Source organism: Brachyistius frenatus, unplaced genomic scaffold (genome assembly GCF_029030835.1).
Source record: "Brachyistius frenatus isolate BFR_SWC_R1_liver_20210118 unplaced genomic scaffold, ASM2903083v1 Contig_50, whole genome shotgun sequence".
NCBI lineage: Eukaryota > Metazoa > Chordata > Actinopteri > Embiotocidae > Brachyistius > Brachyistius frenatus.
The window spans coordinates 2,434,937-2,459,103 of NW_027210649.1; the positions used below are offsets into that span (position 1 = coordinate 2,434,937).

General features: G+C 38.7%; 1 protein-coding gene across 4 annotated transcripts in view; it reads right to left on the minus strand.

Annotated features, from left to right (window-relative positions):
• Positions 1–24,167, minus strand: part of LOC138624323 (metabotropic glutamate receptor 4-like) — a 182,501-nt gene that overhangs the window by 16,195 nt on the left and 142,139 nt on the right. For all 4 annotated transcript variants that reach the window (XM_069704413.1, XM_069704412.1, XM_069704411.1 and 1 more), the window contains exons 4-7: positions 23,706–23,841; positions 20,067–20,221; positions 19,124–19,264; positions 5,722–5,922 (exon numbers count right to left, since the gene is read on the minus strand). In XM_069704413.1, the coding sequence (XP_069560514.1) occupies positions 5,722–5,922; positions 19,124–19,264; positions 20,067–20,221; positions 23,706–23,841 (633 nt within the window). The remainder of the gene's footprint in view (positions 1–5,721; positions 5,923–19,123; positions 19,265–20,066; positions 20,222–23,705; positions 23,842–24,167) is intronic.

The following is a 24,167-nucleotide window of genomic DNA, read 5'->3' on the forward strand; positions in this document are numbered from 1 at the left end:
TATTATTATTACCCCTGCTTTTCTTGTAAATGCATGCGAGTAATTTAAGAATACAAGAGCTGAGAGAGACTGTATGTGGAGGCCAAGTCTTCCATGGTTATGAATCATTCAGCTTGGCAGAGTTAAGGGCCGGCGCTGCTGTTGATTGCGTTTCTTTTACGACACTGACCTCAGGAATAGGTTCGTCTCTGAAACTGTATCCCATCACAATTCGCTGTACTGCTTAATATTGTATAGTTCCTCAGACAAGGACGATTCATTATTAAGCACAGTAAATATTATACTCTTGAATTTGAGATCCTCGTATTGGCTTTTTACAAAGCTTTTAGCACAAAACCAGACGGTTTCATTCATGCTTGTACATGCAACCACAAATCCACAGCTTAACATTTTTAACGGCGATTAATTGCCATTAGTGATGTCTGAGCCAATTACTGTACAATGTGGTGATATATGATCCCGTAACTAAGGACTTTCTCAAGTTACAAGCAAATTAAATCAGTAATCAGACCACATGAGAACAGACAGCGTTTAAACGACTGCGTTGAAACACTGAAGTCGCAGCCAATCTTTAATCACTGCACGTTTAACACCACTTTACTGTTCGGTTTATGTCTTGCAAGGTATAGAGAAAATGTCCTCAGGAAAAATGGCGCTGCGTCCCACTGAGTACGTACTTATTCCCAAATGTAAGCGGCGGCCGTTTTCCTTCAGCGTCGCAGGGATTACGATCCTAATACCACGCGTCAATAAGTGTCAACTTTCTCCTACGGCAGGGTTGTCACTCATTTTAGTTAAGGGGCCACATACTGCCCACTTTGATCTCAAGTGGGCCAGACCAGTAAAATCATAGCATAATAACGCATACATAACGACAATATTTCTCTCTGTTTAAATCATTGGTGAAGGTTTTTGGATGATAAACCCTATTTTAAGGTCTTTCTACAATAAACTAGAAACATAAAGACCAAAAACTCAGACATCAGCCCATTTACGCTGTTTTTGAAGCAATTACTGGATCGATTAAAAAAAAAAAATAACAAAACGTTTGTACTCATAAACCTCCATTTTCTCATAGAAATGCAATTTATGTCTTTCTGTAATTTTCACACTTAGCAAAGTCATCCGGCGGGCCGAGCTGGACCCCCTTGGCGGGCCGGATCCGGCCCGCGGGCCGTATGTTTGACACCCCTGTCCTACGGTATCTATGGCACTTGGGTTTCCTCTTTCCTTTAGTCAGCATGGATGCCTATAGACAACTCCCGGACTGCACCGGGACCGTATGGACATTCCTGTTGTTTTTCCTTCCAGACCTTTTATGTCGTCCATCCCTCCGTGGCAAAAGACTCTTAAAAGCAAAGCAAGCAAGCAAGGCGGTATTCCGGTAATGTGTAGCATCGATTTTTCTGGCCGTCCCTGTTGTAAACCCAGTGGCTTCAGTGCTGACAAGCCTTTTATTACACCATGAAAAAAAAGGAATGCATGACGAATTGAAGTTTAATTCTATAATGCATGCATTCTATTCAGCATTTTGGATTCAAGCTTTCCTCTAATGCTCTGAGAGTTGATCTACAAGATCTCGAGCAGCTAAACAGACATGACTTCAGGATACAAATCCAAACTATATTTTTTTAATTTTACACAAATGAGGACTGACCTGCTTACGCAGTAATAAGCTCGCTCAGGAACAGGTAAACAATGTTTTGACTTTGAAGATGGAGCCTACGGTAAAACATCGCTGCGCGAGGTTTCTTTCGATATCCATCGGGGATGAAAACTATGCTGCAAACATTAGCATCAGCTGCAGCTATGTCATCCCCCAAGAAATGGTTTTGCTGAGCACATTATTAAAAAGAAATATCCATCCATACTTGACTCGTATTCTTGCTTTCATCGTTTTCATATCTAAGTGTTATCCGAAGGCGTTTCACCTCCAATCCAGCTGACTGGCGGCGACTCCCTCCAGCAAGTCCAGTTGCCTTCGGATAACACACAGACCTAGAGGATCTTCACAGATATACTTTCATACTGTCTTCTTTCAAACCAGCGAGGAAGAAAATGCAATCCCAGGCCTTACATTTTGATTCTTTTGTTTGTTGGTTTTTGGGGTGTTTCACCTACACGTACACTTAGTTTGTTAGGTGGAGGCTGTAGACCACCGTCTACCTTCAATGATCAACCCGACCTACCCTCATCTAAAAGCCTTATCAGCAGGAAAACATCATTTGTCATCGCTGTTACACGTAGCCATCCTCAACAACTGCATATGCTGCATATTGATACAAACACCCTGAATGCTTTAATGACTCTATACCTCTCACCGTACCACCGTCCGTAAGTGGTTCATCATATCGGAAGTATTGCCGCCAGCATAAGCAACGCGTGTTGCATGGATTCAGCATTTAATCCAACCCTTTTTTTTTTTTTTTTTAAATCATCATCGTCATCGGTAACACTGAACCCGCAATGTTCATAAAGCAGATCGTGGTGGCTCATAGTCTATTTCAAATGAACTCAACAATTCAGACATGCCCCGAAGCATTCCCCCCCCCCCCCATGGCCTTTTAATAAAGATAAAGAGGACTTATTGTGTTTCAAAATTCGCTCATCTCCCAATTCATATTCATAAATTCTGTGATTTTACATTTTGGCCTCACAATTTTACAGTTATTACTAAATTAGATTTATTTTTTTGGAAGGTGGACATTTCTTTTAACAAATGGCCAAGGGCTTAAGAGTATAAGGGGTTAGGAGTGGGGAACCCTGTCATGTCTAAAATTACAACATGTTTCAGGTTAAGAAAAGATTGTAATTGAAAGGAACAAATGCTAGTTGTCTGTAGGAAATGGGAAATGAACAAAAGTTTCACATGTTTAAGTCACATGCTTGGTTGACCCATCTAATCATGGCAGCTTCCTGCCTATGACGTTTTGAAGCTCTAATTTACAACGTTATCCTATTTCTGCCGTTGTGTCTCACAGACAAGTGTTACAAATACCAGAGATTCTTGTCTGAATTTGAGCAAATAACTGAGGTTGAAGGTTTCTGGAGTCCCTCCATGCTCGGTTTGTCCGCCAGTGACACAGTTCACCAGGAGAGACTTGTCGGAGTCGGTGTTACTACTGTAGGACTTGCTCTCTTGCTTCCCACCTGCAAACACTTTCCAGTTGAGCCCTTTGAGGCAGCTGACCAAGCTTCAACCGGTCACGCCGGCGTATGAACTTTGGATTCTGCCGTAGAGAGGAAGTGTTTTGCATCACCGAGAAGTTCAGTTTTCTCTCTAAATTCCTTTAAGTTATTCCTGTCATGTACTTGGCTGTGGCGTGACTGCCCCTCACCCAAAGATCTGTCGTGGTCATAGAAATAAATGCATCCATCGCTGTATAATCATCTGTGAGGGTGGAGCAGGTTTGACACCGTGTCAAACCACTCGTGTTGCACGCTGCTCGATTGCAAGACCCACCACTCGTCTGACGTATAATTAGCTCATGCTGTTAGAAATACTGACGCTGAACGGAGTCTGACCCCATTTTGCATACATTTTTTATGATACCTTTATAAGCCAGCAGGTTATCTTCGGGCACATGTTTGAATACCTATCGGTCTTCTTTGTATGCGTTGGCCTATAATTAATTGTCCAGCTTACCTGTTGCTAAATTATAGTGGTACTTTTGTAGAATTGACCTCAGTGTGAACTTGGCACTTCCTAAATAAAATATCCGTTTGCCCACTCTTTTTCTGAATAAGTTCATCACGTCCATCTTCTGGAAACGCCCGTGATCTTTGATTTACAAAACCAAATGGAGGACAAAAACTGTACTGGAGGCATTTGTCATTATATTTAAAACATTTATGGTTTTTTTTATGCACATGCAGAAACAGGAAAAGAGCAAATGCAATTCTTGGTCTTCAGTCAACACTTCTCCAAGTAGAACTATTACAGTTTTATACGTTTTTTTTTTTTTTTAAGAGCAAAAGTGAAGCTCGGCTAGCGGGTTCTGTTTTAGAAATAAGGAAACTTTATGAAACTTTACATTTCTATTTCTCTCCGTGTTTAGATAGGACATATTTATGGGTTTTAATATAACTTAATCAATATTTTCCCCAACTTTTAACGAATACCATTTCCCATCAGCCCGAGGCCATAACAGCCCCTCAAAAGACATCCGGAGTGAGTCAAGGGGCTGACGAGTAATAACTCAAGCCCATCATAATTATTTCAGAACCGCATGATTGGGATTATTAGATTTGACCACAATTGTTTGGCATAATCTTTAGAATCATGAAACTAGCAGAAGTCTCCATCACCATTTCCACGTTGTTTTTTTTTGTTTGAGGTTTGACTGGTGCTCTTTTAATTCAGACCAGAGGCTGCGTTTCCGTGATCAATTTGTGCCCAATTCCTGGTTTACTGACACACGAGTGCAGGAGCAGCGCCACCAATTGTTTATCTTGAGGCGCTTAACTTTTAATGTTAGAGCGACTGCATTTCAATGAGCATCTGTTGACATTAACCCCCCTCGATTTTGTTTCAATGCAAACAGTGAATAGCTCGTCTTCTTCATAAGGTATATTATTAAACTATCAGTAAGCTTATACTGTTACAGCGGTGTAAATAAATGAACAAGAAATAAAGACAATTGAATTGTAAATCACAATTACTTCCATGACCATTAGGCGGTAACTAAAAATGTATTATTGTGACAGCCTTTGTAAAACAGCAGGACAGACTGGGCTGAAAAGTGTCAAATTTTTTATGGATTTCAGCAAAGATTACAGAAGAAAAAAAGAGGTGGAACAAAGGTTGCAACCTTTAATCATCCTGAAAGAAACAGCTTTCTTTTTTTCAGAAAGACCGGTCAAAGAAATAGTCAATGAGGAATTACCTTGAGGAACAGAACCGGAGGCAAAATTTGAAATCAAGTCAGAACTTTTGCTCCCTATTACATTTTAGATGTTCAGCTAATACTTTTATAAAGATTCAGAAGATGTGAGGGTCAGTGCCATGTGGCTTATGCCTTGTTCAAATAAGTGTATTTAACTTATTCCTCTTTCTGTGTGCAGAGGTAACTGCACACTGCATTTGCCAGTTACACTAAAAAACTGAATTTAAGTTTAGTTAGGATAAGGAGTGGAAAACTACCGATGCCCAATTCTGTTGTTCTGTCTGTTAACTCTCTTCCTACTCTTATTTATGTACGATGTTCTAACTCCGCAGTCTGTTCATTTCAAGCAGGAGATCTCTTGCGTGGGCAATTCAATGCTGACAAGATAAGGCGGGAAATCTCACAAAGCACAGTTCCTGCACATCATCAACTCTGATAAAACACACTGTTCTGCTGGTGATTGTCATCCCTCCTACATTGCTCAGCCTCTTATACTTGCTGGAAATAATTTACATTCAGTAGCCTGATAATTGGAGACCACTGTATACTCACAAAGGCTCTGCATGAGCCTGGTGGTGAACCCAAAAATAGGACATGCAAGTTGCTTCAGAAGTCACCACACAAATGCCTCCGAAGGGAAGAACTGTCAAATATTGCTTTCACACAAATAAAGATATTTGTAAAGATGCATTACATTTCGTAGAATACTTGGTGGTACAAGTATTTCCTGTAACTCATTATTTTTTCAAATATAAATGACAAAACTGGTTCGTCACGGCAACGGGTGCTTTTTGTGCAGCTTTGAGCTTAACCAGGTCGAAGTAGGAATACACACCTATAAAGTTGACGTTGCGGATGTACTTGAGCAGCAGTGTGCCGTTGATCGTTTCCATCTTGGAGCAGAGGCCAACTTTTCCAGGACAGAGATCTTTGTGCATGTTATGGAGGGCATGAGCCATGGCGTAAACGGCGTCTATCACAAACTGGACCTTCCCCTCCTGTTCGTAGGATGAATCTTTTCCGATCCGCTCGTGATCTAAAATAAAACGGAAATTACAAGTCGTAAAATTACGCCCCATGTGGTACTGACCTCATAAATCCATGGATACCAAGTCAATTATGGTCGTTGACTTCGTTTAACTTGTATACAATATGATTTATATATATTTCTATGCTGTATTTTACTGGCAGAGCCACTGAACCCTGAAAGACGATCATGACTAGAATACTTAATATGAATGGCATTAAAACAAAGCGGCAGCTCGACAATCAACGAAAACCATAAGAACCAAAAAATGATTGCTAGATGTGTAAAATCAAGCAAATGATAACCTTTCAAGAGGCCTGATTACTCAATTGTGAACCCATCTTTTTCTCACAGCATTTAGTTTATATCGAGATTGGCATTGAATTGTGCATGTTAACCACTAATTGTATGCAATTTCTTTTAGACATCAATCACAGAACCTTCTTCTTCCACAACATTCAAAAGGGTTTCTTGTGCAGCGTTTCTCATTATGGTCTGTCTATCACTGATTTTACCCACTGAGGGATAATTCAGTCTGTTATTCAGACTCTTCTGCCAACAAATATCCCAATCTGCCTTTCGCAGTGCAGCTAATAGCCTCTGCAGTGGCGTCATGCAAAGATGCGAACTAAAGCTCGGTTTAACTTTTAAACTAAGGAAAGGGTTTATTGGTGCAAACATAGATTGGAAATGTGGTTATATGATATGACAAAGAACCTTCTCGGTGCACTCTTAAGTCTCGTTTATATGATCTCTTAGTGTTTATCCCCACAGTCATGGGCCACCTCACATCTATTAACCATGAGTGCAGAGTATGATAGAGGAGAGGAAGACATAGCGAGACAGGCCTAATCATTCTTTAGAATTAATGTAATTAGTTATGACAGGTGTATATTAATCATAGCCGGGCTTGTTCTTATGGTTTGAAAAAGTGTTAATCGCCTAGCAAGGTTTCAATTAGCAGCTTAATCCTTTTATTAACCAATGCCCTCCCGTATTGTTTGAGCAGAAAGAATGACAGTAGGCTGCTTTAGGGAAATATACCAAGAAGAAGGAAACGGCACCGCTGGAAGTTTCAGCATTTTGAAAGTAGCTTGAGAGGAAATATAGTTTGTACACATCAGTCACTTTGCAGGTTGGCTTGTTTACCAGTTAGTTTTTGTGAAGATTTTAATAGAAGAGATATAAATGACCTGTGGATACTTCTTTCATTTCCATTGTGTTATGTGTCCTGGTAATGTGGTGATTGTGAACACAGATAACGGTACCCTTTCATTTACCTTTAAATACAGCAAACTATGCCCTCAAGATGTCAAGGTTTTCTTTTTATTATTCAGTTTTCACAGAATACCAAATTGGTGAGAGCATTATCAGAACAGGAACAGAACAATCACATTTTGTACGAACAGATTTTAGTGATGGTACAGCGGTGAAGAAGAGGTCTGAGTAAAAGGACTCTATGCTGCAAGATGGATCCTATCAAAAAACACAGTCTCGATTCATACCCTTTATAAGATTTTTAAATGCTGCATTTTCATTCGGGACATCATCTGCCTCAAAACTTCAACAAATAAAATTGCGAAGTTACATAAAAAAAATATTTGTTTAAAGGTTGTGTAAGTGAGAGAAGACGAGACTGAAGTTGATTGTATATTTATTGTACATAAAACGCCTGCATTTAAGCTAAGCTTTCTGTTATGTGTGCCAGTCCTATATCAGCCATCATTATAGGTTTTGTTGCGTTTCCTTCTGTAAATGAGTGCCGTAAACATTTACGACAAAAAAAATATCGTCGTTTCTCATTTTATCCCCACGTGCACTGCTCTCAATCCATTTGTACGCCAATATTCCTTCACAGTAGCGGTTGGTTGTTTTCTTCTTTCTATAGGAACGCAAGAGGATCCTTCCTGATTCTTACAGTACTTCCCCGAATGTGACAGAAACGTCTTTTAAGAGACGCTCAAGGTTTGAAAGTATGTGAATGCAAAGTATTGCAAATGCATGTCAGGAAATATGACAGGAAAGACAAGTGATTGCTGAAGGTTCAGATAACATTTGACACCGGGTCGTTCTTTGTGACTCGAGTGTCTAAAGAGCTTATTCAAGTCAAACTAAACGCATTGACACCCTGCAGTGGCGCTCAGTCAATGTCAATGTGTGTGTTTCCTTTTTGCTTTGAAGGTTAATATATTTTCAGAATAATTGAAATTCCTGGTGTTGAACTGTATTCAACCTGAGAAGAAAAAAAAAAATATTTGGAAATTGAATGATTTGTACTGCAGCACCTCATTTCGTCTGTACGATCCAAAAAGGACTTCAAAGGGTAATTCTGAAAAAAATAGTCCATGTGTGCCCCGTATAATGTGGAGAAGTAGCAACACTGACCGTAATCAATTTGTGTAGTATTGGATGGGCTCCAATGAAAATAGGGCCCTCTGTGTTTTTGCAAACTGTTTCCTAATTACCCCTAAATTGTTTTTGCTGTGACCTTTGGTAATAATTATACGCAAATATCCAAATTTGCATGATCTAATTGCTCCCATCACGGGAGCAGTGTTTAAGTTATTTCTGTAATTTTTTTTTTTCAATTAAGATTAACCTCTATTTTGCTCAACTTTTCACTGTCTTGTTTGTGGCAACACAAAACCAGACGCTGTAGACGGTGCATCGTGCTCAGATAGCAAAAAAACGACATGAAGCTGTTAATAAGGTGGAATTATGTTTTGTTTTCAGGCCTTGTAAGATGTGTGTGGGGGCCATTGATTCGCTCAAGAGAGACTTTTTATTTTTTATTTTTTTTAGTTTAAACAGATAAACAGTTTTTGTTTGTCTTGTTGTTATTTTCTAAATGCTACAAGAGGCAGATCAACATCAGTGACGAGGCTCCGAATGTTTAAAGGTCCCCTCCAATCAGGCAAAACATTTAATATGATTCTGATTAATAAGTAATGAATCTCATTTGATCTTTCCACCAGAACGTTTATTTTACTAATTAAAATATCTTAAAGGTTCTGGATGTTTGATTATGCAAATATTATAGACTTAAAAAACTTACTGAAAATAATATTTTTCTACATCATCCTGAAGTCAACATTGTGTTATAATCATATATATATTACACTTCTTTGAGTTGATTTTTGTAGTTGCATCAGCTTCCAAAGTATTTAATGTCAAAAATATTGTTTCTTAAGATTAGTTTCAAGGTGAGCTCAGAGAAACCCTCCTGCAGATGAATGTTAAACAACCTTCGACTGTCAAACTCTGCACGTACATCAGTCTGTCCTGAAAATGGGAAACAACACAGTGAATGAAAATACATGTCTGCGATGGAGGGGAGCTCCGAAGAGCTGGAATATCACCGGTTCATCTGTTAAATGTTTGCTGCAGGGATGAAAAGTCTTGTCTTTTTGTTGCTGTTAGTCTCTTTTATTTTATTGTCTCTTACTATTGAAACTATTGTTTTTCTGTTTTTTTTTTTGTTTTTTTGTTTTTTTTAGAGAAAATGAAGCCGGAATAAGATTGGCTGCTCCAATCATTTTAAATTAGTCTGTGTACGCTTATTAGACTGCAATGACTGGAAACAATCTTCAGTTGAGCGTTTCCACACCCATGTAGTCATGCTGTGAATTTTGGTCTGGTAATATCAGGCATGCGGTCATGCAGATAGGTAGTTCCCAGCCTTTTTTCAACTTTTGAACCATTAAAGTGAAGCTGTGCTGTGGATGTGATGATAATCCCTCGTCACATGATTCCATACTAATATAGTGCAGGTTTTGAAGTATTTTTATCGCTGTCAAACTGAGAGTTTTTTCTTAATCTTTTCATCATGATGTGATCCCTTAGATCTTAGCTTTGGAACCACTGAGGTGGACTGAAGATTGTAATTCAAGTTGGGTAAAAATGCATTAGCAAAACACATAAAGATTTTCTTCTCCATGTAACGAGAATCCATGTTTCTCATTAACACGCCTCTCCTTGAAAATGTGGCAGAGAACACGGGGAAGAAAGGAAGGAATGGGGAAGTCTGAGGCTATTTGTGACTGTTAGGATCTCAAGATGTGTGGGTTATTGATTATGTGCCTAACTGCCTGATAGAAGTTCATAATAAACTGTTTAATGCTTACCCAATGCAAAATATACACCCAGTAATCTACAGCTGGTGCAATGAAGCTGCTGTGGAGAATTGACTGAAGGCAACATTTGTAAACTGTGACAATGAAATGAACTCATTTTACTTTGATGTTTTTGTCAAGTTTTATTCTCTATATTCTTGCCATGGTCATAGAAAAGTTGCAGCCAATAATTCAAATAGGTAATCCACTATCAAGCAGTGTCTTCTACCCTTCTGTTGTCCATCGGAGCAGAAACCGACAAGATCATATCAGTGTATGACATGAATGTATGGCTCATAGTAAAAGCATTTTTTAGCGATCTGTGTAAGGACAATGATTTAATGCATGAATTGGGTTTACCCTATTAGTACTATTTAAGTAAAACTGCATAATAGTTTTTAACCATATGTTTTGAAAGGTGTCTAATTCATTGGCATTGCCAGAGTGAAAATATGAAACTAAATCCATCCAATCTCACTGCTCCTGCGCTTAAGGAAATAGGTAATTAAGCAGCATGTTATCATCCTTCAACAGAACCTGAAGGAATACCATAACACATTCATGTTTGGACACATACTGTCCATTTTAAGTGGCTTTGTTGACTGAAAGATGAACAAAAAACACAGTGAATGGATGTAACGATGTGCCGTGTGAAGGCCACAAGTGCAAAACAAGCATTTATGGGAATGAAAATGAAGCCTTGCCATTGTATATTTTTTTATCAGTGCGGTATGAGTTTCTATAAAGGAAAATCTTGACACATTGAAAGAACACAATGATCCAGAAAGCTCCAGGTCGTGCTGTACACTCTTACTCACAATATTGCTTTGAATGGAGGTAAATCGTTTCTTTCTTCTTTTTTTTTTACCTCACTTCCATTCCAGGAAAAGGAGAGTGAAAAATGAGATTTTATTACTTGTACACTGTGATTTCTTTCTTTGTGAGGTTGAAAATGAATGCACTACCTGTCCATCTAATGTGCTTGGAGGAGGTTAGGTTAGGTTAGGTTAGGTTAGGTTAGGTTAGGTTAGGTTAGGTTAGGTTAGGTAGATAGAGCGCACTGGATAGTTGTTTCGTGGGAGGTAAAGTTCATTTTAAATTTACTACGACACTTTAGGGGTCTATTAACACGGTCAGTTCAGAATTCTATGAGATATAGTGCTCTTTGCAATTATTTTGAACAAAGGTTGATCAAACAAAATATGTAACAGCTGAGGATGTACGAAATGTGTTTATGCAGCAGACACGGCATGAGCTGCAGCTTGACAGAGGATGCATTCAGGCGCGGCATTAAGCTGTTGGCCATACATGTTTCGGCTGTGTTCGGAGCCCAATACGCAATCACTGTTGCTACCCATGTAAACAGAAAAGCAAAGTAGATTTGAAGCTTAAAAATATGTTTGGCGATCGCATTCACAAACGAAAAGTGTGAGTGAATTGCAGGCCGTGGATGTCGGCATCCGCCCTGTGAAGAGGGCTGCATTGATTAACATATCTGTTCCGTTGGACACATGAAACCGATGGATTCAAAATGGGGCTCAAATGTCTAGACATGCTGTTAGTGTTAATAGTCTTTTTCATAGATGTCTGCACAAATTAGGAAAAATAAAAGGTGTTGTGTAATATTTCCTCTTCGTATAGATCAGAGCTTTTCAAACGCACCAGGAAGCGGGCCGGATAGAAGGATGTCTGGGGGCTCAACGCCCACGCGCAATGTTTTGTCAATTAATGGCTACAAATAACGCCAATAGATGTATTAATACATGGAATTGACTGATTATGTGCATTTTATGGTATCAATTTGAGATGGCAAAATACAAGATGAACATAGTAAAACAACAAAACAGTATGGGCCTGTTTATGATACCATCGTAACAATTCCAAGCAGACATAAGGTGCTTACAGCAGGTTCATATCCATATTTGTTCAAAGGTGAAAACGATGAAATATTATCCAGACAGGCATCTTCTTGCAGGCCATAGAAAACTTAGAAACAGGCTTTAATTCTGTGAATCAGAGTCGTGCTCGCTCAAAATGAATAAACGAGTAGTTTCCACTATGAGCCATGTGCTCATAATCCAAAGCATGACATGACAAAAGCTTTCACTTTCTCCTGCCTGCTCCACTTTTATGTCATGCATTACAACCTGCAACTATCAAAATCTATCAGAACACATACAATAATAATATAATTAAAATCAAATGTCAACCCCTGTGATTTGCGGTAAGTTTGTGATATGTGATAAAAGTTTCTCAGATAATGTCTAAAAAAATATCGTGGCCTTAGTTGACGGGTTTGACAGACTTCACTTGACATCTATTACAAATTCTCCCATTTTCCTGTTCTAATTAAAAACATTGGGCATCTTCCCCTGGGGGACGGAAATAGACTCGACAGCGCTTGTCATCATTCCCTCCGAAGATGCGGTCAGTCAGATTAAGTGAATCCATTGTTTCAGCTGCAAACTGTTGATAGCGAACCACATTTGCTTCCTCTAACTGCCTTCAAACAAGAATTCCTGGGGATATTAAATTCCTTTTAAATCGTGTAACCCCCATTGTTTTGATGCAGAGTAATAAATCTGAACCAAAGCAGGCCAGTAATGATTTGTCCAAAATGAAAACAAGCGTGTCTGTGTTTTCTGCCTTATCTGCTGTTCAAATGTTGACATTTACGTTGCATCTTAGGAGAATCAAAGCCCTGTAGAACATCAGTGGGTTGCATGTGGTGTCCTTGATGTTTTCATTGGGCAGTGAAATTCAGAAAATTTAGCAGCCAAGCAGACATGTACTGTTGTCTGTTGGCCTTGATGACTCACGTCTGCAGGGGATGCAAAGCAAAAGAATGACTCAAGCCTTTTGGCTTCACTCACACCGTGACCCTCACCGTGAGCTGAAATGACGTCAGCAAGAAGCACCGCACCTGCTGAGGCTGTCATCGTTGCCAACAACGCAACAAGACAGAAAACTTTAATTATTGGTAATGATGCATGAAATGACTAGACTGTGGGCAAATTGCTCTACTCCCTATTCTATCATCTAGTAGGTTTCATATGTTAGGATCCAAAAACTGAAATACTGCTTGGCGATCAGTCTGCTCTCATGCTTTCATGCGTTAGTATTTGCTACAAGGCAGATTTTAGGACTATACTTTGTTCACCCTGAAATAATTATGATTGATGTGTCAGACCTGCTCATCAATACAAATTGAGTCATGCCACGGTATTTTGCAATTTCTTTCTATTACTACCAATTTGTCTCCTTTCACAAGTTCAGGCGTTACAGCAGATACTACTTATTCATTCTGCTCTGCAAAACAGGATCATGTTTTATGGTTCACCAGCATGAAATGCTGTGACTTTAGCAGTACAGTGAATGAGGAGCAGATCAGATACCCAAGTTGAGAACTACTGAATTCTTTGAATCAGACTGAAAGTAAACTTCTTTTTGAATTTTCTTTAAATCTATCAGACCTAATTACTTCCTGCAGCTGGGAGGTTTTCAGGTCTTTATTTAATCTTTTGTGGGAACCAGCGACTCGGTTACGCTCTTTATTCCATTTGGGGAAGTTTGCGATGGTGTAACATTTGCCAAATGCATCTGGTAGTTCTCAACATTGGTTTTGTTTTATGGGAAAACGGGCTATTGTTCGTAAATAAGCTGCCAAACAGGGTTATGTTAGAACGTGACCTACATTTTTCTATATTATGTTGTACTATTATATAATAGGACTCAAATTTACACTGCAATGCAAGGTCGATGCTGAATCTTTGACTGGGATGTACAGTTTTAATGTCATTGTTTTACACAATATTGTGTGTGCAGCCATCGAGGGTATATGTTGGGTTCTGTCTTTATAGCTTGCTCGTTTTAAACAGTCACCTTAGAGCAGGGCTGCTTACCAAATATTCAAACTCTTCTGTTGCTGTAGGCGATACATACACCAACACAGGTTTGTTTTAATACACAGAACTGTTGCTCGCTTTACACATGATTATATCTCCTCAGAGTCTGTACTCTCCACTTGAGTGGTCCGGCCACGGAGATAAAAATCGCTTGGTTTCAATTTACGCAGCCTAAATTTTGTTTTAAAGTATCTTGTTTCACTCTTTTCAAACAAGTTTTTGGCCAAACCTGTCCGAGTCGCATTCACTTCAGTAACACATGGCTTCTGTGTGCGCAGCTAGCGTCTACTGATAGCATATGAAGCTTTTACAGCATATCTGTAAATTATAATTTTAAGTGATTGCGTCCATGAGGCATTTTGGGAACATCGGTAAATCGTAGAATCAAGTGATAGCTTGCGTGTGAGGTGTTTAGGGGACATGTGCTACAGAAAACAAACCTGGGTTTGGGTCTCCCCCTCTGAAATGCATGAGTACTAAAGATTTGTACCATAGTGTGACATGTAATTTTTTTTTCTTAAAATGGATTTCATTGAATTGGTGTCCGTGAAAAGGTACCGTTGTCGAAAACCTTTGAACAACACCTAGCCCTACACCCAAAAAGATTAAAAAAATAAATAATCTGTCGACTTTGATTTCAACAAGCTTACAAAGCTCGAGTTATCTTTGTTAGTGAACTACAGCTGAGTAAATCTTCTGGCAAATAGTTGCTTGCTAAAATGAAAAGGTTGCTTTTCCTATGGCTGTGTGAAATCAAGGATCCAGTGTGTCGAAGAATACGACAAATATTAAGTGGTAAAGTATTTAGTTTCGTCTTCATCATTGAAAAAAAAATTGCACCTGCTAGAGTGAGAAGATTGACAGGCGTAACAACAATACATTTCTAAATATAAAAATTGCATTATCTTTAATGCGTATAGCGGCGTCTACATTTAAATGTTGCCTTTGGCACATATTTGAATGTTTACTGCACATACGGGGATTGAAGTAGTCTTGATAATGTTTTGTTTCACGCAAGGGGTTTAGCAGTGACATGACCTGAAGATTGGAGATGACAATGTAGATTGTGAAGCTACACAACAAACCTTGTCCTCTGGGGCAACAGATATAAGAACACTGGGAAGGAGAGCAGCAATAGGAAGTGAATTATACATCCGCACTGTGTTGTTTTCCCTGCACACAAGTCAAGTCACAAGTCAGATCCAATTTAATGCCTCAGTCCTGGAAGATGACCTGTTACTACTCTGCTGTAATGGTACATAAATCACTTGCCAGTGACTTGTACAGTGCGATTAAAAGCTTTGATATCACACAAATAGAATAATTACATGCCCATCTAATCATGTTAGTACTTTAAGAATATCATTTTCCAGTCCCTGGTGGTTGATTATAGTCTTCCACTGATTTTTTTTTTTTTTTTTTTTTTTTTTTTTTTTTTGAGAGAGAGATTTAGTCTTTCCTACTTACTAAAAAAAAAAAAAAAAAAAAGCTGCTGATATTGAGTAAACCATGTTTATAAAATGTAATTTTAAGGGTCAAAGTCTGCCCTATTTAAAAAAAAAAGTTTTTATTATAATGACAAACAAACACCAGGAGTAGAAACTGGAAGTTATTGTGCTTCTAAAAAGAACAATTGGGGGTCCAGTGATACTGCTTGCAAAAAGGCTCTGAGAGAAATGATTGCACCTCTTGCCTGTAAAAGTTTACTGCACCCTGGAGGCTTCTCGGAGGACGAGAAGGGGCAGCAGCAATTTAGCTCAAGAGCAGCCACCATGACAACTGATAATTACAAAAATCATTTACGATTACGTGTTCTCCTCAAAGTGTGGATTGTTGGAAGTATCTTTCTGTTTTGTCAGGGGACACATTGTTATTACGAGAGTTGACAATTAAGTCGCTACTTAACTGGTTAGCTTTGCCAAGTCATCTATTGTACCAATTTAGTTTGTCTCCAATGGTATTTGGTGACATTTGGAGGCTGCAGTGTCCTGTATCAGCTGGATTAAAGCCAGAAGACAGACTCGTACAGCTGTCAGAGAGTGCAAGGAAATATTGAAATATGGTGTTTCTTGTGTGTGTTGTCCTTTTATAAAACCTGACAAATTGAGTAATTCAGATATTTATTCAAAGTAAACTATTATTTCTGGAAAAAGGTGGATTTTTGTCTTAAACATACCAACTGTTGTACTGATGCTGACAGAACTGGTGGGTACCTGAAACTACTGATTGGCACAATGAGTTCGTAAATGGATTGTACTAAGATGACTTTTCCTACTTGGTTATAAGTGCTTCCAAATGCTGCATTGAACAACCAAACAAATTAATATCAGCAGTGGTTTACACCTTTACAATAACATTATTATTAGTATCATTATCACAATTTGCTTCTTCTGAAAGACACTTTAAACCTGCAGTAACAGATTTTATTTTTTGAGGCCACTTGGGTACAGTGTAAACAAATTGTGAATACAACAGAATAATCTCGTCATCTTTTAAAGGAGCGGTTTGTACGATTTAGTGAAATCTAGTGGTGAGATTGCAGATTGCAACCAGCTGAACACTCGTTCCAGGCAGAGAGGAGAATCTACAATGACGACCAAACTTGTGAAAAACGCCAAAGGCACTCTCTAGTGCTAATGTGTTTGCTTTGTCCCCTCTGGGTTACCGTAGTTACACGGTGTGCTGCATGAAAGAGGACCCGCTTCCGACATCTACGTTAATTAGTTAATGATTGTTTTTCTGGCTACCGTGTGAATGTAAGGCCACTATTCATTCTCTTTTTGCTCTTTTTTTGGTCTCTACCAACTCAAATCTGTTGTTCCTCAGCTAAATAACTGTGTCTCATGACAGCATGCAGAAAGAAAATGTGCATAAACATATCAGAAACACCATGAACTTCAACTATCCAATACAAACAACATCACACCCTGACAGAGCTTTAGTTGTCCTTAAATCGTACTTCAAGTTATACTTTCCAAAAATATGGAACTGGGTCTGTATGTTCCCTTTTGTAAATGCTAAGCACTGGGAAAGATACTTTTCCACAAGACACAAGTGATGTGTTTGGCCTGCAAAAGGCACCATTTTCTTCTGTGGCGTTGAAAGTCTAAATTCTTTTGGAAAGCATCCAAGAATGCACAACTGTGGGCACAGAGGCAACTCTGCCAAATACATTTTTGACAAAATCTTCTGCACACTCCCAAATGCTGTGAAATCAGGTACCCATTTCTGACCTACATTTTTCACATTTATCTCTTGACTTTTTACAGATAAACTTGATGCATCTCCATGTCCTTCATTTAAGATCTGATCATTTGATTGACTAAAATTCAAAGTCTTTTGGAGAAACTGGAGTCACACCTTATTAGGTAGTGGCCATAGCCGAATGTAAACTGTATTATTAGAGCTTTTTTTTTTAGCTGAAAACAGCACTCTGAGTACCTTGTTTACCTGAAATGTCATCGACTGGATATGTGTTTATAATGTAAATGGTCTGTACTTGTATAGCGCTTTATCACCTTTTGGTCTCAAAGCGCTTTCACATGGTTTTCCCATTCACCCATTCACCCACTAATGAGACAGATAACCATGCAAGGTGCTGCCATCAGGAGCACATTCACACACCGATGGTACACCATCGGGAGCAACTTAGGGTTCAGTGTCTTGCTCAAGGACACTTAGGCAGGTGGACAGGGGGAGCTGGGGATCAAACCACCAACCTTTTGATTAGTGTGCAACCCACTCTACCGTCTGAGCCACAGCCTCCCTAAAATGTGCATAACTGAATAATGTGTTTTATTGTACGCAGGGAACTGTTTTGTGCACAGAACTCGAACATGTGCAGCATTAAAAGCCGGGTTACGCTATAAAATAATTAATTTTTCTGTTTTGATGCACTGATCGGCTGTATCAAATGTGTGTGCGTGTGTAGTTGTTCCAAGCAGATACATCTGAAGGTGGAGCAAAACGCAGCAGTCATGGGGATAATGGTATTCAATTTCAGACGGAGTTTCTTGGAGGGCATTCAATCTTATAAACATGAAAAGTAAAATGGATCTGTAATGAATCGAAGAAAAAAAAGCTAGAGAGAGACTTCCAACCCTGCTTCCATTCACTTCTCCACACGAGTTGCCGATCGCTGCAGGAAGGAAGTCTTAAGATAGATAGATAGATAGATAGATAGATAGATAGATAGATAGATAGATAGATAGATAGATAGATAGATAGATAGATAGATAGATAGATAGATAGATAGATAGATAGATAGATAGATAGATAGATAGATAGATAGATAGATAGATAGATAGTTTATTAATCCCACAAGGGGACATTTTTTCAGATTTTTCGATTAAAGTCATAATGCTGTTTTTGGAAAGTTATGGGACGCGGCCGGTGATCCCGATCCCCGAATCGGTAATGCTGGAAATGTTTCGGGGGAGCTGTTCAGCGGAGCTGATGAAGAATACTGGCGCCGTTAGTCGTCAATGCTGAATAGGTGGATGTTGTAGGTTTTTCAGCAACATTGCAGAGGACAGCTTCTCCAGTGTTGCTTATTTGTCTTTCAATTGTGTGCATCACTCAAGCACATGCACGGCTTTGAGGGACAGATTGCTTTGAAACGTTACAGGTGCCAGCTTTAAATCAGTCAGTCTGGACTACTTGAGATGCAGTGTTGCGCTGCACTGTGTGGGGGGAGACAGGGCTGGAGAGCCCTGCTGATTTTAATGACCTGAAAGCCTGTTCCTAATGGGCTGACTGGATTTGCTATTGATTATGTTTTTAGTGCATGCGGTGGCATAGTTTTGCGATTGCTGTTGTTGTTGCACACCGCAAATTAAACTTGCCAACACACGAGTAATGGGAACGTTCGTTTCTGTTGAAAAATGTGAGATTCCCGTTCACTTATCTGCACCCATTTCATTTAGCCTAAATTACAGGAGTGTGATTGTTTTATTCCCTGATGACGAATCAAGGTATCAATGCATAGCAAGTACACACACACACACACACACACACACACACACACACACACACACACACACACACACACACACACACACACACACACACACACACACACACACACACACACACACACAATGTATTCACAGCAGACCCAATAAATATTCTTGGTCATTGATTGATTGCCCTACATTGACCCAGAGCCTTCTCTGTTATTAAGTGCAGACTCACTTGTACACTTTTTGATGCCGGATCCTTTCTTCACAGCGTGCCGACTGAGCTTGCATTGGAAGTTATTCTCCCAAAACTCAGCAAACCAAATATTCCTCCTGTTGTTCTCGAGTGTTCGGCTGACGAAGTAGCGATCAAAACCTGAAAGAAATAAGTGACACCCGTCAGTGTCATTTCTTATATTTTTACATTTCAACGGACTCCAGTTGTGTCCAGTTAGGGTCACTGTCCATTTAGTACCTTTTTTTTTTTTTTTAATATATATTTCAAACATAAGCAGTGTAATACAAACAAAAAAAACAAACAACAACAACAGCAAAAGTACAACTAAAAAAAATGCCTAATTATTTTTTTTATTAGGTAAACATTTCAAATAAAATTGTTCGAACTTTATTTGATCAATGGAAATAAACAAAAAATAGCTTTTTATTGTGGTGAAATATATGTTTTAAGTTGCTTAGTTATAGCTCAACTTTGATGAATTTTTCTATGCATTATATTTGTAATGATTTTGTGGCATAGAAACATAAAACATATGTATTTACACTGTTTGCATAGGGCTTCATTGTGCAGTGCATACTGTGTTTCCCTTGCACCACTTCATTCACACTTTACCGACAACATCTGAACACTGGCAACTTCACAGTAGTAAAATATGACAAATATACTATATATGTTACAGCGTTGACTTAATCAATATTAAAGGTAAATAAATGACCCAATACTTTTATGTTCGACGCGGCAGCGAGGGGGCAAAAACTGGGAAGTACTCTCATTAAAAATGTATTTATGTTGGAAGGAGAAATAGTTAGTGGAGGGTAACGCACAATAAAAAAATAAGCAGTAAAGCTGCATATGTATCAATATTTAATTGAATTCAAACTAAAAACAAGACAATAAAGCATTCTGAGCACCATAATGTGAATTTTGTCGCTGCGTGTACCTTTGATGGACTGTCGCTTCGGTAGGATGGTGACGGCACCTTCTGCCATTTCTTCTTGGTTCAGTATTGGAGATATTTTGGAGCCCCAGCTGTCTGAGCCCACCCAGATGAAATGTCCGGTTTGATTGGCCTTCTTTGCTGCTTGAAGGAGCCGCCTTAGGGACAGAGAAGAAGAGCAATGTGTAATTGCAGCATATAATGTTATTTTCATATATATTTCAGCGGTAGTGCATGCAAACTCGTGTTTCCATTTAAATGCACCCTAAAGAGGTGCTACAGCTGCCGTACGCGTCTTTACATGACCAGAATATTCTATTTTTGAGTCTGGATGAAGTTTCACAGAGGCACTGTAGTGAAAATGAAAAGTCACCACAGACTCTCTGTCCATTATCAGTGCAGTGGACTTCTTCCTGGCTGTAGCAGAATGAGACCCTTGCCACATTCGCCCAGGCTTGTTGCCAGTGGACGCAAGCTTTGGGAGTCGTAAAAAAAGTGCCAACAAGCTCTGCTGGAGCACAAGAGTTACATCAGGAAAGCTTGAGCGCAGCAACATAAAATTTAAACACAGCCACCTGGCAATGTGATGCATTGCCGACCTTTACATTACCCCGAAGATGCTAGGGCCAAAATAAATATTGAGCATCATATTGTGCCGTACCAGCGTCAGTTTTTACGTGGCACATGCTGTTCTAAAGTCTCATCAGACGTCATAGTTGCATAAAAGAGGACGGTACAAACTTGTAAAATAATTATATTTTGGGCGAGCAGTGACTCGTCCGACCAACGTCATGTCTTACATGTCTCTTTACCTTATTTTTTATGACTGCCAGGATTTATGTTTGATTGGTATTGATTTTTCTCTCAGTCTGGTCTCCAGAAATTTAGTGAAATGAGCATGTCTTAAGATGCAATTATGTGCACCATGTAGGAAAAATGAGAGAAATTGATTTTCTCACTGCCGGGGGATTACATAACGGAGACATGAGTAGACAGGCTGTGAAGTCTGATGTGAAAATAACACTGGGAAGTAAAGGTGTTGTTTTGGGGTCGTGAATGAGTGTTCTCACTTCCCATCAACGTTGACAGGACAGCTGTACTTCCCAAATTACATTGAGTGGACTGTACTGTGAGTTAAATTGCAATTATGTTGCAGTGGAATCTTAATATTACAATATTATTTTGCTAATAACTTTGGTTAATTCATTTATTTGGTTTCTTGTTTTTGTTGACTTGAGGACCTTCCACTTCCTCTTCCGATGCAGTGTTGATGTACGTGTATTCATTACAGCAGTATTAAAGGACCAGTGTGTAGGATATATGGGGATCTTTTGGCAGAAACGGAATCTAACATTCATAATTAGGTTTTATTTTTATATTCATATTCAGCAACCCAACTGGTAGAAGCCACTAAATCCTACACACTTAAAGTATTGGCTGCCATTCATTCTGACTCACGGGATGTAAAACGTTGGTGTAAACCTGCCGTCAGCTGTATATTTCAGTCAGCATTCTCCTCCCCCGTTTGCGTGTTATTTCAAAAACATTTCAAAATCCCCATCACCCTGGCATACAACAAAAACCTCCGAGCAGCGAGCTACACTTTGAAAAGGGCAAGTTTTCACAAAAATTTGGATCATACAATAAGGCATCACTGGTTAGTTCTGTTTGTTCTTTTGCAGGTATTTAGCCCTTTTAATGCCACGGCCCGACTCATCATGTGCAAAGGTTCCACCTGAACAAGTCCCTGTGGGTGCAGCCCAACTGTTCTCCAGCACTGACTGAGCATGGTGGAGATCGGTCTGCAAAACGACCTCCTGTTTTATCTGCCCAAACTCAACCGTTGAAGAAATTCAGGTGATTAGAAGGTCAAAATAAAATGGATCATTTCTGTTATTGTGAACTAACTAATTGAAGGAATCAAATGTTCAAATAATCAAAGTGAAAAACAAATTAAATAAACTTAAGTTAATCTAAATTAAATGATTCATATCAGGAATCTGTGTTTATCTCATTAAATGTTGAGACCATATTGTTTTCTGACATGGCAAACAGAGATTAGGACGAACCTATATCTGGCCTGATTATGAAAGACAAACCCATTAATAGTATTTCCTGTATTCTTCTGACACTGAGATGAGGCAGTGTATTTATATAATTCTATCATATTACAGGGCTCCATTTAAAACAGCTCAGTCTCCTACACTTTCTTTGTAGGCAATTTGGGGTTCTTATTATGCTGCTAGAAGCTCACACTGACTGAGTTCAAGGATAGAGCAGGCATGCAGTGTTGAAATCCCCCTGGCTTTCTGTAATTACTATATATCCACACTATTACCCGTTATCAGGACCGGATTAAGTCAATGAGCACTGGGACTTCTGCCCTGGTCATCATCAAGAGAGCGCCCCAAATCTCTGCCCACTTCCACAAGGAATAAGTTTGGCCTACTAACTGCTTGCCGGGAAACATTTTCCCCTTACAAAGCCACAACAGTGCTGTTGCATGTTGATTCAGCCTGCAACTAATTAATTCATTCTTAATTCAGACAATCCGTCTTAATAATAGATAATGAATTTCAATTGATACATTTGTGTCCCCACAAGGCAGGGAGGGACACAATTTACTGTTGTATAGCAGGGCCAGATTATAATAGATGGGAACAGCAGGGTGCAGTAGATGCCAAATTGCATTACAATGCTATTAGTGATTTAAAGGTCTGGACAAAATATAAGAAACACTTTTTAATGTAGGGCTGCTCAATAGATTCCTAATATTAAACGGAGTACAGTCAGCCAAAGTATTTGTGATGTGGAATCACCCTTTTCAGAATGTTATATTATTATATACAGTATATATAAATATATATATATAATGAGTTAATGTGACTGCAGTACTGTAATATGGCACCAGTTGGATGATATTTTGCACCTTTTGGATACTATTTAGTTCACTAATTATCTAAACAATATTAAAATATTGTGTGCGTAGATTTACTATCTAAAGAAATTGACTTGACTTGAAGCCTCTGATCCCACAAAGTAATATGTAACCAAAGCTGTCAAATAAATGGGGTGGAAAAATATTTTCCTTTGAATTTAAGTTTCAATATAATGTAGCATAACATGTAAAACAGAAATCCACAAACTTGCACCTCATTACCTGAGTAAATGTATCGATGTATGTATTTTAATGTACTGTATTTTAATATTTACAACTCGTGTTTTGCGCCTGTGGCAACAATAAAATGCAAATATATACTAATACAAGAAATATATTCCATACTTAATACTTGTAGATATTACCATGTGGGCAGTAGAATATATTATATATTATATATATTCATATATATTATACAGTTTAACGTCATTAAACAGTGAGGATACATATGTGACAGTTTAATGCCAGCTGTGAATAATAACATTGATCAAACACATTTAATGTTTTAGATGTTTGCAGAGTTTGAAACTCTTAAATGGCTTTACTTCATCAAAACTGAGTATACTGTCGCTCAAGGAAAATAATTCGGTCAAATGTTATTGAGAGAGTGTCCAACAGTGTTTGAAAGAAATATCCGGAGGAAAAAAACAAAACAAAAAAATCATTTTGGTAATTGACACCTCTCAGGATTTCACTACGCTCACCTGATGTCGTCCTCATTGGCGAAGATGATGACCACTCGAGCGTTCGGGTTCTCACTCAGCCGGCGAATGATCTTGTCAAACTCTCCAACTCTTGGTTCACGAGGGATTTTCACTGACTGCGAAATGCAAAGACCACCTAATTGGAAGACAGAAAATAAACGTTTTCAAATTTTGACATTAGCAGTATATATTAATTCTGCAGCTTCAGGTGTGTGTCTCTCTTCTTCTTTTTTTTTTTTTTTTTTTTAAAGCTCTTTGATACCCAGAAATATGTTTTGGAGTTTAATTTAGCCTTTCTTGTGTTTTAACCCACATGAATCTTTTTTCAATCCTGTGGACTTTTTTTTTTTTTTTTATGATAGATGCACTATTAAATGTGTACAGGTCTAATATTTCACAGCATGAGGGATGAAAGGTATTAAAAAAAAATCTTTCCTTGGACCACAAGGGGTAACTTGGAGA